General features: G+C 47.7%; 1 protein-coding gene across 2 annotated transcripts; it reads left to right on the forward strand.

Moving 5' to 3' along the window:
- Window positions 1-2954: 2954 nt before the first annotated feature.
- On the forward strand, window positions 2955-14734 carry LOC117059160 (isochorismatase domain-containing protein 2-like). Of its 2 annotated transcripts, none has more exons than XM_033170710.1 (6): window positions 2955-3136; window positions 7978-8116; window positions 9389-9601; window positions 10913-10983; window positions 11442-11559; window positions 14530-14734. In XM_033170710.1, the coding sequence occupies exons 2-6, from the start codon at window positions 7985-7987 to the stop codon at window positions 14608-14610; spliced, it is 615 nt and encodes a 204-aa protein (XP_033026601.1). In that variant the 5' UTR covers window positions 2955-3136; window positions 7978-7984; the 3' UTR covers window positions 14611-14734. The 2 variants fall into 2 exon arrangements, with proteins under 2 accessions (XP_033026601.1, XP_033026600.1); XM_033170709.1 differs by lacking the exon at window positions 2955-3136 and adding an exon at window positions 3199-3369.
- The last annotated feature ends 369 nt before the right edge of the window (window positions 14735-15103 follow it).

Here is a 15103-nt window from a genome sequence, read left to right on the forward strand (position 1 = left end):
CCCGTAGGGTTTCAAGCTTAGTAATATAAAGCACTTTTAAGTATATGCAAAGAGTTTTACATTTGGGTGCTGTAACCTTCCAGCAGATTGACTTCAGCCCCAAAGATGTTCTCCTCCATTGTCTCCAGAGGCAGACGGATGCCAACAATTTACATCCATTACTTTGGAATAGATCCACTGTGCACCTTATATAAGCTAACAGCAGATGGGCAGAGTGAGACCAAAAAATAATAATCCAGCTTGTTTCTGCACCTAAGACGTGTGGAGAACCTTTAGCACCCTCCAGATGTTGCTATACTATGCTTCCCATCATCCCTGGAAGTTGTACTTAAGCAACATCTGGAGCATAGCTGTCAACTTTTCCCTTTTCTTGCGAGGAATCCTATTCGGAATAAGGGAATAAGTTGACAGCTATGATCTTGAGGGGAGGGCAAAGGTTCTCCATGCCTGCCTTGTTAAGGAGTTCAAAATGAAGGGTTTGCAAATCCTAGCTTGGACTCAAAATATAAACATCCACTTGTGCCTGGTCCTAAGGCTCCAGGAACTGGCACTGGGGGTGGGGTGGGGGCTGTCTTTCTAAATATATATATATTTGAATAATATTTTGTTTTGCATGGTGGTTTCTTGTCTTAATTTGTTCTAATTCTGTATTATTATTATTATTTGTTTCTAACAAAAGCATTTTATTCCAAGCGACTTGATTTTGTTTTTTCTCAAACCCAGGGGGTTTGCATTTTTTTTTATTTCAAATCTTTTTGTCCCCCCTTCTCCCCACCCTACCATTGCTGACTTGGATCTGTTTGGAGTTTCTTATCCTGATGTAAAGGGCCATAGCAATTATCCTGCTCCTTTTTTTGTTAAAAAAAAATGAAAGAGAAAAAAAGAATACTTTTTAAGAAAAAGTATGTCTTCTATTAAAAGCTCATCTCAAATTACCAGTCTTCTGCGTGAAATGTTATTTGTTTTTGTTAATGAATTGTTGGTTTGGTTGGGGGGTTGGGGTTGATGCCACGCTGCTAAATATTGTCAAAGATTTTGCCTGCCAGGGTGGAATTCTGGAGCTGTGTATTTCTGGGGGTAACTTTCAAGTTGAAGGCTGAACATAAGCTATGGTTTTCCCAGTAGTGATGTATGGAAGTGAGAGCTGGACCATAAAGAAGGCGGATCGCCGAAGAATGGATGCTTTTGAATTATAGAATCATAGAGTTGGAAGAGACCACAAGGGCCATCCAGTCCAACCCCCTGCCAAGCAGGAAACACCATCAAAGCATTCCTGACAGATGGCTGTCAAGCCTCCGCTTAAAGACCTCCAAAGAAGGAGACTCCACCACAATCCTTGGCGCAAATTCCAATGTCGAACAGCTCTGTCAGGAAGTTCTTCCTAATGTTTAGGTGGAATCTTCTTGTTGTTTGAATCCATTGCCCCATGTCCGCTTCTCTGGTGCTGGAGGAGACTCTTGAGAGTCCCATGGACTGCAAGAAGATCAAACCTATCCATTCTTAAGGAAATCAGGCCTGAGTGTTCACTGGAAGGACAGATCCTGAAGCTGAGGCTCCAATACTTGGCCACCTCATGAGAAGAGAAGACTCCCTGGAAAAGACCCTGATGTTGGGAAAGATGGAGGGCACAAGGAGAAGGGGACGACAGAGGACGAGATGGTTGGACAGTGTTCTCGAAGCTACCAACATGAGTCTGACCAAACTGCGGGAGGCAGTGGAAGACAGGCGTGCTCTGGTACATAGGGTCACGAAGAGTCAGACACGACTAAACAACAACAAACTTTCAACTGTGCAAATACAGTCGGCTGCCCATTCCTGCAGAGTCTGGGTTGCCAGACAGCCAAGCCTGGCGGCAGGGGTGGGGAAGTGATAATTGTGGTGTGTTTTTTGTACAACAGGTCAGATTATCTATCTGGTCTTTTGGCATCTCTCCAGGGAACTTGGTTCAGAGTATTTCACATCACTGGATCCTTTTAACTATGTGTGTCAAAAACAGACTCAGAGACCATGGGCCACGTTCACAGAATCTTAAGAGTTGGAAGAAACCCCCAAGGGTCATCCAGTCCAACCCCCTTTTGTGCTGGTCTCTGTCGCCCTGGCCATTTCAAAAACATGCCAGACCGCAACAGTGGGCCTGCTCTGGACTCGCCCCCTGGTGGCTCCATCTCCATCCTTCCTAGGGACGAGAATTAGTTCACAAACGAACCCACTCCCTACCATTGCAGGGTATACCCTCAACCAGCAGCTATTTGCTGTTTGTATTAATTTTGGGAGATCTAATGGTTGCTCACTGCTCCCTTTCAGCTAGGGTCGATTTAGCTCTCTTTTTAAATGGTGAATTAGCTAAACTGAGTGAGAAACCAGAAAATAAATGCCCTGCTCTCTCTGACCAAACATCATAGGAACATAGGAAACTGACTCAGTAAAAGTCAGACCCATCTAGCTCATTATTGTTCACAGCGGTGTCCCCTGTCGGTCGTAATCCCACAGTAACCCAGAGATGAGAGATCTGTGCACGGGCGTAGCCAAGGTGGGGGCAGCTGCCCCGCTAGACCAAGTAAAACAATTATAAATACTTAACTGACCAATCACGTCGGTTCTGCCCCCCCCAACAAAAGCCCTGCCCCCCCAACCTAGTCTTGCCCCCCCCCCAAAATCCTGGCTACGCCGCCCATGGATTTGTGGCCCACCAAATGTTGGACCATAACTCACGATCCGTAACCATTGGCTGTGCTGCCTGGTGCTGATGGGAGTCCCGCAACATCCGGGAGCATGTGCAGAATAACTGCAGTGAGTCTTTGGAAGGGGGTGGGTTGCTGAGCTTCTAACGGCGCACGAGCCCCAGCACCTTTTAAGAAAACAAAACACTCTCTCGCCAGTTCCCAAAGGAGGAGATGCACGTGCTCTTAATGCAGGAGTTTGGAACGCCGAGTTGCATTTTCGCCGCGCGTGGAACGCGAGAGGGAGCGACGCCATTGGCTGAAGGGAAAGAAAGGCTTCGGGTACGCCGAAACTTCCCTTCAGTCCGCGTCAGGCCATTGGCTCGCAGCTGTTCTATAGGCGGGGCTCCGAGGGTTACAGATCCCGCTTCTGATTGGTTGGCACCTCGAGGTGTCGCAATTGGAGATCAGAGGAGGTGAGTGCCGGGGGAAAGCGTTTTGTGGGCGCCTGGGAAAAGGGATCTAATGGATGCGGAACACGGGACTGGCTTGACCCGTGTTCGCAGCCGACATGTTTCTGCGTTGTAAACGTTCGTGTGAAACGGTGGCTGGAGACTGAGGAGGGTCTGTATCTCTCACCCCTTACACAGGATTGTGTGAACGGCCTGACCTATGAGCTGCCACGTCGTTTTCCAACCTGAAATTCCAGGTACATTTATCTGGGAGTAAGTGCCACTGAAGTCAGCAAGGTTTACTAAGAAGTAAACTTGTGTAAGGGCAGATTTGGATACCTTGCCAGTGTGGTGTAGCGGTTAAGAGCGGTAGTCTCATAATCTGGGGAACCAGGTTCACGTCTCCGCTCTTCCACATGCAGCTGCTGGGTGACCTTGGGCTAGTCACACTTCTCTGAAGTCTCTCAGCCCCACTCACCCCACAGAGTGTTTGTTGTGGGGAAGGAAGGGAAAGGAGAATGTTAGCCGCTTTGAGACTCCTTCGGGTAGTGATAAAGCGGGATATCAAATCCAAACTCTTCTTGTTCTTGTTCTCCAAACCTCATTTTTGACTCCTCCCAACCCACTTTCTGTGGTGAAAGAAGGATGCATGTTTAAAAACAAATTAGGAGTAGCTACTCCTCCACCTCAGCAAGAACACGTGTTGCTACTATACACTGCAACGAGATGCTATTTTTGTTTTATTTAGAACATTTCTGTGTTGGCCTCCAATAAAAAGGCCCCAGTTTACAACAATTCAACAAACAATAAAACAACAGCAGTGCAAACCACAATGAAAGTTGAAGGCTGAACAACCTCAGTTAAGATCCATCATAGTGTTGGGAGAAAAACATAACAGCCTTGGATTAATGCCTAAAATACGTTAATGCTGACAGCAGCTGAGCCTCCCTGGAAGTAATGCAAATGCAAAAGTCTTACCCCAAGACATCAAACATGCTTCCTCAAGATGGCAGGGGTTCCTGGAAGTAAAATGGCAAAAAAGGGGTCTTATTTTATTGGGAAGCTGATACAAGAGGAAAACTTGGTGTGCAGCCATAGCACAGTGGTAGAACAGCTGCCTTGCCTGCAGAAGGTGTGCGGAAAATAAGTTCCAGGGAGTATCTGATCACAGACGAACCCACCCACAGGTAAGATGCATCCTGGTCGCTAGGAAAAAAAGGAAGGGCAAACTACAGAGATTCCAAGGACTAGAAAATGAGACAGAAGCAGGAAAAGTTCACTAGCGGTGAAGGGGGAAACAGCAGCTCTCCAGGACCTCAGGAGATTCCTATTGCCTGGTGTCCAAACAACTCATAAGTCACAGCTCTGACTTCTTTTGTTGGCTAAATACACAGAAATGCAGGAACAACTAGGCTGGCTTACCTCATAGAAATCACTTCAATGAGAACCTGCATCTTTTGCTTCGTAGCTTATTGTTATAAAGGTTAGGTAAGGGTAAAGGGACCCCTGACTGTTAGGTCCAATCACAGACGACTCTGGGGTTGCAGCGCTCATCTCGCGTTACTGGCCGAGGGAGCTGGCCTACAGCTTCTGGGTCATGTGGCCAGCATGACTAAGCCACTTCTGGTGAACCAGAGCAGTGCATGGAAACGCCGCTTACCTTCCCGCCGGAGCGGTACCTATTTATCTACTTGCACTTTGACGTGCTTTCGAACTGCTCGGTTGGCAGGAGCAGGGACCGAGCAACGGGAGCTCACCCTGTTGCGGGGATTCGAACCGCCGACCTTCTGATCAGCAATCCCTAGGCTCTGTGGTTTAACCCACAGCACCACCCGCATCTAGAGAGTTAGGGTAGAGACTTACCTAAAACAGGTCACCACCACCTGGATTTAGGGAAGTGGGTTCTTTTGTGTTTTTCCTCTGTTGGTATCTTTTTATCTTCAGAGAATTGAAGGAAGTGATTCACTTTTAGGAGGGGAAAATAAATAAAGCCTGGCATCCCATAGGGTCCTTTTTCCTACTTCTAGAGGTGATTTAAAAAGAGAAAAGGGAAAAAAGCTGAGCTGCTACACCTAACCCCCAAAGTTATGCTTATACTTTTTGCACTAGCCTAAGAGGATTGCGTTTATTTGAAATGGTTTATTATTATTATTATTATTATTATTATTATTATTCTACCTTATACCCCACTTCTCCAGGGTCTCAGGGCAGGTCACAGAATAAAATCAGGATATAAAACCACAAAATACATAATAAAAACAACAACAACCACCCAATAGCATTTATTTCTTTAAATGCTGTTTTCCTGAAGTTTGAAGCAGCTTATGAAATAAAAGCAATACATTACATTCCCCGCCCCCCATCCCCATCCCAAAACCAATACCTTAAAACAGCAGAACAGCCATAAAACAGTGTCCGAGCACCTAAAGGCCAATCCTTCCTTTTAAAAAATAAATGGAAACAGAGCTTTGAACTTCGGCGAAAATTTTCTTATGTCCCTCACGTAAGAAGTTATGGCAATCCCATATCCAGTGTGCCCCTTATCTCATCCCCACCCTCCAAATTTCCTCCAGCCAGCCCGACATATGCAATGCTGGATAACCAGCAAATTGGCTGTTACTCTTGTAGTCTCAGTTTCCCACAAGCAAATGTCAGTTGTGTGATGAGGTCTCTTGGGGCCCTCTATGCAGCCTTTTGAGTTTTTGCTACTGGTTCAAGGGGCAAGCCAGGGACTGTAGAGTTCACAGTGGGCAAGCGCCAGCCAAGATCAGGGGCCCTGGAATCATATAAAACAGCAACGGGAACCCTGTAGCTTTGCAGGTGTTGCTGGAGTCCAACTCCCATCGCTCTTGGCTTTTGGCCATGCCAGCTGGGGCTGATGGGAGATGGAAGTCCGGCAATCTCTGGAGCTGAGTCCCAGGTTCCCCGTTTGTGGCGTAGAACAAGCATGAGGTGGTTGTTGCTGGGGAGTTGTTCGCATTGATGAACATGCATTGGCCTACTTAGGTGGCAGTTAGCTAGGGCTTGAGGCAGAAATAATAGGATCAAGGATTGCTACCCGAGGTTTATCTTCTGTCTGTGGAAACCCAAAGGGCTGCTCCTGTGCTCAGTGTCTTCTTCACAACCTAAGGCAAGGTTTGATGTTGCAAAGGATCCTGGGACACAGTCTCTGTTTTGTGCGAGGAGCGAGCTGTGCCGCAAGCAGCAAATATGCCGGAGCAGAGGTTTTATTCCCTCCTTTTGGTGTCCGGTCCTTGGCAGCTTCCTGTCTGGGTGAGCAAGAGGCGACGCTTGTAGAGTATGGGTTATCCTTTCTTGACCAGCAGAGGGCACCCACCTCCCTCCTTCTGCATATGGGGGGGTGGAATCATAAATTGCAGTGCTTGGACATAGCTAATTTATGAGGTGATTTGGCTGGTCTTCAGTGACCCACTTTCTCTCAGGCTTTAAGCTACGTCACCAGGTTGTTGTGAAGATGCCATGAAAGGTGGATAAACGGAGACCTTAACTGAGCATTCAGAAAATACCATATACGATAATTTTGAAGAATAGGGACACTTCTCAAAACTGCTATATGAGCACATTTTCCTCTCAGATTCATCATTCCTTCTTTCTTCCTCTCTCTCTCTCTCTCTCTCTCTCTCTCTGAAGCAGGAACATCTGCTAATGTTCCCTCTTCCACAAAACTGCTAAAAAAATAGGGCGGGGTAGAGTCTTTTGCATCAAATTACTCTACTTGGAAGGGTAGGAATTTTGTCTTTGCATTCAGCCAGCTGCCACAATGGGAAACCCACCAGAAGCAATTCTCCCTGCTTTCGATTCCCAGCAACGGGTGTTCAGATGACAGTGGAGGTAGAATAGAATAGCTTTATTGATTTGATCTCTCTGTGTGTGTAGATTAGGGGTGGAAGGATCTGCCAATGCTATGTGTATTTCCAGTACTGAAATTGTATTGTATTGTGATAGGGAAAGCAATGGGGAAATGTGAAATAACATACCCTCCAACATTTCTCTACTGAAAATAGGGATATTATTATTATTACACTGCCCATCTGACTAGGTTGCCCCAGCCACTCTGGGCAGCTTCCAACATATATAAAAACCTAATCAAACATTAAACATTAAAAAAAACTTCCCTATACAGGGCTGCCTTCAGATGTCTTCTAAAGGTTGTATCTCGTTGGCTTGGGAGTCGCATAACTCCCTACCCTACGACATTTGTACGATGAAAATAAGGACGTCCTAAGGGAAAGCGGGACATTCCGGGATCAAATCAGAAACCGGGACAGTTTCTGTAAATCTGGGTCTGTCCCTGGAAAATAGGGACACTTGGAGAGTCTGGGATAACAGTTGCTTGATGTAGCATTGTGTAACCTCACTGCAAGCGCATGGGATGAAATGCTGAATAAATAGCAAATAGCATCTAACCTCCCTGCAAACGATGTGCAAAGAAACCTGGATGAATGCCCCATAAACAAGTTGTCTGCAAGCGCCATTCATCTGCTCTTTTTTCTACATGTTGGCCCTTCAGATATTTGGAGACGGCTGTTGTGTTTTCCCCCTTCTCTGCTCCAGCCTAAAATTACAAATTTCCCTTCTATTCTGCAGAATCACTCAAAATCCAGTATATTAGTTTGCTTGAGATTAAGGCAACAGACATTTTCCAGCGGCATGCAAATGTAAAACACATTTTCTGATCTCTTTTTAGACCCATAGCCTACTTTCGAAAAGGAAAGGGGTGGGTGGGGAGACCATCTTCTCTAAAGGGTATCAGAGTAAAATGTAAAATCCTAAAACACGAGCAAGTATTTACACCCAAACATCCAGAAGTAACTTCCAGGCTCTTGCCCTTTACTGTCTCTCAGCTTGAAAATGTCAGTGACACGACTCGGAAAAGTGGTCCCCAAAACCAGCATCCTTTTCCTGTGTGACATGCAAGAGAAATTTCGGCCGAATATCAGCTACTTCCCTCAGATTGTATCTGTGGCAGCTCGGATGCTAAAGGTAAAAGTTTTGTAGTGGGTGGGGAGGGGAGGAGAGGAGGGAAGGGAAGGCAAGGCAAGGGAAGTTAATTATATTAATTAGCAGGGTTGGCTAACATCGATTAAAAGGAAGAATGTTTTTGGCCTCTTAAGACTAGTTCTGAAATGGCTCTCTGTGCTAGAAGGAGGAGGGTTCTTCTTGTAATGGGCACTCTCCAATAGGTGCCTACAGGAACTGCGTCACAGTCAAAGAACTGTAGAGTTTGAAGGGACCCTGAGAGTCATCTAGTCCAATCCCCCTGAAATGCAGGAATATGCAGATGGCCCATACGGGGATCAGACTCGCAACCTTGGTGTTAGCAGCAGCATGCTAAGATTCCTGCATTGCAAGGGGTTTGATTAGATGACCCTTGGGATCCCTTCCAATTCTATGATTCTGTGATACTATGCTCTAACCAACTGAGCTAACCTATTATGTATCGGTTGCAGGAGTGTTGATAACTTGTTTAGGAGCTGGTTTGGGTGCTTAGCAATTACCTTTGGCATTTGCTACAGTTTGATTAGAGAACACGGTGAGGGAGAAGAAAAACAAATGTTTGCACCATTGCCACTGACGTATTTACTATATACCGGTACAGTGGTACCCTGGGTTACGTACGCGATCCGTTCTGGGTCGCAGTACGTAACGCGTTCGTGCATATCACGAACGCACGAAAAAACCCCAAACCCTGGAAGAAGCGCGATTTGAGCGCTTCTGCGCATCTGGGGGTTGCGCACGGGTCGTGCGCGCTCCGGAAACACTTCCAGGGTGTGGGCGTTTGCAACTCGAACATTCGCAATACGGGGTGTGCGTAACCCAGGGTACCACTGTATATGGCCTCCAAAGCTGCAGCCTTTGCCACCCATAAAAGCACTACAGTGGTACCTCTGGTTGCGAACGGGATCCATTCCGGAGCCCCATTTGCAACGAGCAGCGTGTATCCTGAAGTGCTGCGTCTGCGCATGCGCGCGACACGATTCGGCGCTTCTGTGCATGTGCGAACTGCTGAACCCGGAAGTAACCCATTCCGGTACTTCTGGGTTTGGCGCGTTCGTAACCCGTGACAAACGCAACACGCAGCGTTCGTATCCAGAGGTATGACTGTTTTAAGCTACCCAGTTGCAGTTACACAGATGGACACATGGGGGCAGCCTAATATCAACTAACATTGTCTCTTGAGAAGGCCTACTTCCTTCCCAGAGAACCCAGGAGTCCTGCTTTAACCCTCCAACGGCCTCTCTCCTCTCCCTGCAGGTTGCCAAGGCTCTCGATATCCGGACGGTGGTGACCGAACAATACCCCAAAGGCCTGGGCCCTACGGTGCCAGAGTTGGGTGCTGAAGACTTGCCGAAATATGCCAAGACCTGCTTCAGCATGGTTACCCCAGAGGTGGAGAAGGAGATGGCAGCTGTGCCCGACCTGAAATCTGTGCTTTTGTGTGGGATCGAGACACAGGCCTGCATCATGGTATGAGGCTGAAGGTCTTCTTCCTCTTGGGGATACAGTTGTTACTGATTGATAGGGCACAAGATCTGACCTCGGGATAGATGGGCCTGTGTGTTTGAGTGGTGGCTGCCATAAGCAAATCCAGGACCTCAATAGTGAAGAGAAGCCTGGCAGTCCATTTATCAGCAGGTTTGATTCTGTTTGTTTAGGGATCGATTGAGACCAGGGTTCGCTTCTTCCCGTACAGATAGTGCCACCGTTTCCCTCCTCCCTTTCAGTCCTTAATAAATATTTTCAAATCCTTCGGGGTCCAGAAAAAAAAACCCTCTAGGGTATTCTCCCTCCCCCCCCTTCCAGTTGAAAGAAAAGGAAGGAATTACGGACGGACGTTGCCTTTCCCTTGCTCCTAACTGGAGGGAAAACATCCTTCTTGACTAGGATGCCAAGCAGTGAAGAAGCCAGGGGTGTCCACAGAAACACAATCCAAAACAACAGGGACATTTGTGGTGCTGGGATAGAGCTCCCTTCATCCCTGACCATCGCCCATGCTGACTGGGGCTGGTGTCAGTTGGAGCCTTTAAAAATAAATAAATCAGGAGGGCACAGCATTGACTATCCCTGGCCTAAGGAGGAGCCTCAGAGCTGGGTGACACATGAATAAGGTCACCACCAATAATGGATGAGTGATCTGTGATAAGGGACACAAATCTAGAATCTTTCAAGGAAGACTGGGAACTTTTTCTAGTCTATTTTTTTAAAAAATTGATACACCAAGTCCAGAGCAGGGTTTTAAGTTTTAAGGAAAAAAAATAACATAATATATTAAGAAACCTGTTAAAGGGGATGAAACTGGATATGGAGGAATTTTAAGATGCGATTGAGGGGCGTGGCGCTGGAGCGGCGCGGGGCTTTGCGCGCCCTTCCAGCGCTCCAGCTGGGGCTCCGGGAGGCGAGGGCGGCTGGCTTGCAGCCCACCCACCCGCCAGTGCCTGGTATGCCAGCGGGGGCGCCTGGTATGCTGGAGGGGGCGCCTGGTATGCCGGCGGGCTCGCGGGGGCATCCTTGGGGGGCCCGGCGCCCTGCACCACCAGCCCCTATGGACGAGACGGCCCTGCGATTGTATGTAATCATGATCATAAACATCGAGGGTGGGGGTGAACAGAAAGTTGTTAGTATGAGAGAATAAGGATTTCAACTGTTGAGTGATAAAACGTGACTTTGAACCTTGAAATAAAAGAAATCTGGAAAAGAAAATCGGATGGGCGACAGCATGGTGGGAATGAGCCATGCGGTTGACCCGAGTATGACGGTGTCTTTTCTTTTTGGGTGCAGAGCACAGCATTGGACATCATGGAACGAGGCCTGGATGTCCACGTGGTGGTGGATGCCTGCTCTTCCCGCAGGTGACTGGTGGGGTGGTCCCAGTGGGTGGCAGGAAAGGGCTCTTTTCAACCCCCCTTGCTTCAACTAGGGCCAGGGCCTTCTCAGTACTGGCCCCGACTTGGTGGAACAGTCTGGCACAAGAAACCAGGGCCCTGCGGGATTTGGCATCTTTCCGCAGGGCCTGCAAGACGGAGCTGTTCCACCTGGCCTTTGGGTTGGTTTCAGTTTAACCCTGATGTTTCGTTCTTTTGGGGTGATTGGTGGGCTACTTAAAAATGAGGCTGAAGTTTAGATTTAGTTTTAAATTGTATTTTAATCTGTATTTTAATGAACTGTTTTATGTTTTTGTTGTGATTTTATTGGTGTTAGCTGCCCTGAGCCCGGTTTGGCGGGGAAGGGCGGGGTATAAATAAAAATTTATTATTATTATTATTATTGTATACTTTATGTGGTATTCTTTTTCCCCTCTGGATTCCAGTCAGCTGGACAGGATTGTGGCTTTGTCCAGATTACGCCAGAGTGGTGCCTTCCTCACCTCCAGCGAAGGGATCATTCTGCAACTGGTCAGAGATGCTGCACACCCCTGTTTCCGAGAGGTAATTCCCCAGCCTCCTTTGCCCCCCTCAGCCTGCCATCCTCCCCTACTATATGGGCTTGTTTGGGTGATCATACTTCTGCTCAGTAAGCTGAAATAGGAACAAGACTCGTATGTTTGCAGACATTCTTCTTCGTGCCTCCCTTTGTTGTGGGAGCGAACTAATCGGGAACTTTTCCAGTTAGCTATAGTTTCCTGTTACGTCTGAATCAGGAAACTATGGTTTAACAGTTTCTGAGCCAGCCAGGATACTAGGTGAGCCTCAAGGCATGGTTTAATATCCTGGTTTGTGCCAAAGGTATTAACCATAGTTTCCCCGACTTTGGACAAAATGGGAAGTTGTAGTTAATGAAAGAGTTCCTGGTTTGTCAGCTCACCCAACAGGAGAAGTGCAGGGGCTGCGTGTGCAAGCAAAAGACTCGTTCATATCTCTGGTGGAGATAAACACGCTCTCTAACTGCAAACTCAACTGGCAAGGGCTGAAAGGCTTTGGAAGCAAAGAGGTCTCCCCCAAACTCCCAATGGTTACCTGTGCCGTTTGGCAGAAGCCTAGAATTCCTTCCCTGTGGAGGAGATGGGTTGAAAATACAGGAATAGCAATTCTGTCTTCCCCTAATCCAAACAGTGCAATCGCTTTGAATAATCCCTCACATCTCCTGCCAAACTCTGATTGGTTAACTTATTCAGAAACTGCAGTGTTTGGGGGAAAAAACATAGGGCCCCTCACAAGATACGGGGCTCTTGACTCCTCCTCCTTTCCTACATCTGCTCTCTATCCCTTTCTTAAATAAGTGATCAAAAGAGCATGAGCAGAAGTAGGAACAATTCCTGCCCCGGAATTAGCAGCAAGTTTGATTTGATATACAGTGGTGCCCCGCTAGACGAATGGCTCGCAAGACGAAAAACTCGCTAGACGAAGGCATTCGTCTAGCGGAAGGCTGCCCCGCTAGACGAAAAAGTCTATGGGGCTGCCTCGCAAGACGAAAAATTTTCGTCTTTTTTTTTTTTTGTTTTGCGGAGCGCGGCTGTCATTGCCGCTCCGCAAGACGAAAAACCCGCTAGACGAAAATTTTCGCAGAACGAATTATTTTCGTCTAGCGGGGCACCACTGTATTTAAGGTTTAGTCGAGACCAGGGTTCTCCTTCCCCAGCGCAGGTGGCGAAATCAGCACAGCAAAGCTAGGAACATTATTGCCGGTTACTGCTGTTGCAAGTGATCTCTGTGCTTTTGCATAGAAATGCCACTGGTTGTATCTCCTGCAGCTGTGGCCTTTTGGCCCGTTTGCTCACCGTCCCCCCCTCCCCCTCCCCCTCCCCAATATTCAAACTCGTGTGAGAAATATAAATGAAACAGCAATCGAAAGAAGATAACACTTCATGCATCTGATGACGGTTTGGCCCCAGACCATGAAAGCTTATGTCACAAGAAATCACAAGGCTTCTTTTCGAAAGGGCAAGCTTTGCTTCCTTAGGGGAGGCAGAGTTCACAGTCCCAGAGAGGTGGCCAATGGATGACCCAAGATATTCTGCAAGGCTTTTCTCATGCATGTAGGAAGGAGTTTTTTCCAGGATAATAACAATAAATATTTATTTATTTATTTATTTATTATTTATTTATTTATTGTATGAAAATAAAATAATAGTAAATAATTTTAATAGTAATTAATTGCTGTCACCATTGTTTTCAAGGGGGAAAGGGACAGTTCCCTGAATTAGGAGTTTACCATTACAATTTCAACCAGGCAGGGAGGAGAGAACGGATAGCCACCGTAATAAGGCAGGTGGGCAGAGGGGAGCCTGTCGCCTTCCAGATGTTTCCAGAATGCAATGTCCCATCATCTCCAGCCAACATGAACATTTATTTTATTGCATTTATATCCCACTTTTTTATCCAAGGGGGTGCACATGATTCTCTCCCCATCTCATTTAATCCCCACAAAGAAACCTGCGAGGAGCATAAGAAGCTGCCTTAGACTCAGTCACACCATTGGTCCATCTAACTCCATATCGTCCACACTGGCTGGCAGCAGCTCTCCGGGGTTTCAGGCAGGGGTCACTGCCAGCCCTACCTGGAGATGCCTTTTGGGATTGAACCTGGGACCTTCTGCTTGCGAGGCAGAGATTGCCGCTGCAAGACTGGCCCAAGGTCACCCAGTGAGCTACATGGCCGAGTGAGAATTTGAACCCTGGTCTTCCAGGTCATAATCAGGCACTCTTAACCACTACACCAGCCCGGCTCCCATCGATCAAGGACGATGGGAGTTGGAGCCCAACAAGACCTGGAGGCCCACGGGTTCTGCATTAGTGTGCCACCCCAGTGCTTGTGCCAACAAGCCGTGGAACAAACACAGGCAAGCAGGGGCGTAGGAAGGGGGGCAGACTGCCCCAGGTGCCCTCACTACCACGACTCCCAAGCCATCAGGGTAAGGGGGGAGCTGCGCCGCTTTGCCGGCAGCATTCCCCCCTTTCCCCTTGGTTTTGACAGCTTGGGGGAGGCTTGGGAGTCGCAGGTGGCTCGCTCCGCCCCTGTGGGTGGCACTCGTTCCAGACACCCGAGTGGCTATCCCGCGCCTGGAAGGGCACCCTCCGCACCACGCCCCCCTCGGGAGTGCACCCACACCGGGCAGCGTGGGCATATGCTCCACCGCTGCAGGCAAGCCCTGATTTTGGGAGTAAGACCCAATCCTGGGGAAGCAGTTTGCCATGCCATGAGGGCATGGAGAAGACAGGCAGCCAAGACCTGCCTTATTTAGGAGGGGCCTGCCGGATATTGTTGGACTACAACTCCCATCATCCCTGACCAATGCCCATGCCGACTGGGGCTTATAGGAGTTGGAGTCTCAGCTTCTGGAGGGCAACCAGATTTTTTTTGGGGGGGCGCTGCCTCGGAAGAAGGTTCTGCATTGAAAGAAAGCATAGTTGGTAGCCCCTGGAAGATTTCACATCTGCATCCCCTTCTCTCTGTTTTCAGATCCAGAAGTTGATTAAGGACCCTGCCCCAGACAGTGGCCTTCTCCCCCTCCTGAAAGAACCAAGCCCCCTTTTCAACTAGGCCAGCTGCTCCATTGATCCTCCTCCTTGCTTTAAAGTATCTCCAGCTGCTTAGGTCTGCCATTGCTACACATTGGGTAGGAGAAGTGGAATCAAGATGTGCAAATAAAAATTTTTGTACAGGGAATTATGGGGTTGTAGCCTATTACTGGAGAACCCTAATTCCCAATTTACAGCTTTCTCTGTGATTATTCAGTGGGATGGAAGTGTTTCCATTTTGTGCACAAGTTTGGGGGCATGGGCCCAGGTTCAAATTTGTGAGCCATCTGCACTAGACATTTAAAGCAGTACCATACCACATTAGACAACCATGGCTTCCCTGAAGGAATCCTGTGCTGAGCACAGAGCTACAATTCTGAAGAGAGTGCACCAAAAGATTTGTGGCATCTTCTCACTGATAGGCACGTTTTGTGTGGTATTCAAGGTACATGAGGAGGATTTCGAATTCTGCGCTTGTAAAAATGCCAGATCCACCCCAACCAGAGAAAAGCCAT

This window comes from Lacerta agilis, chromosome 14, assembly GCF_009819535.1.
Source record: "Lacerta agilis isolate rLacAgi1 chromosome 14, rLacAgi1.pri, whole genome shotgun sequence".
NCBI lineage: Eukaryota > Metazoa > Chordata > Lepidosauria > Squamata > Lacertidae > Lacerta > Lacerta agilis.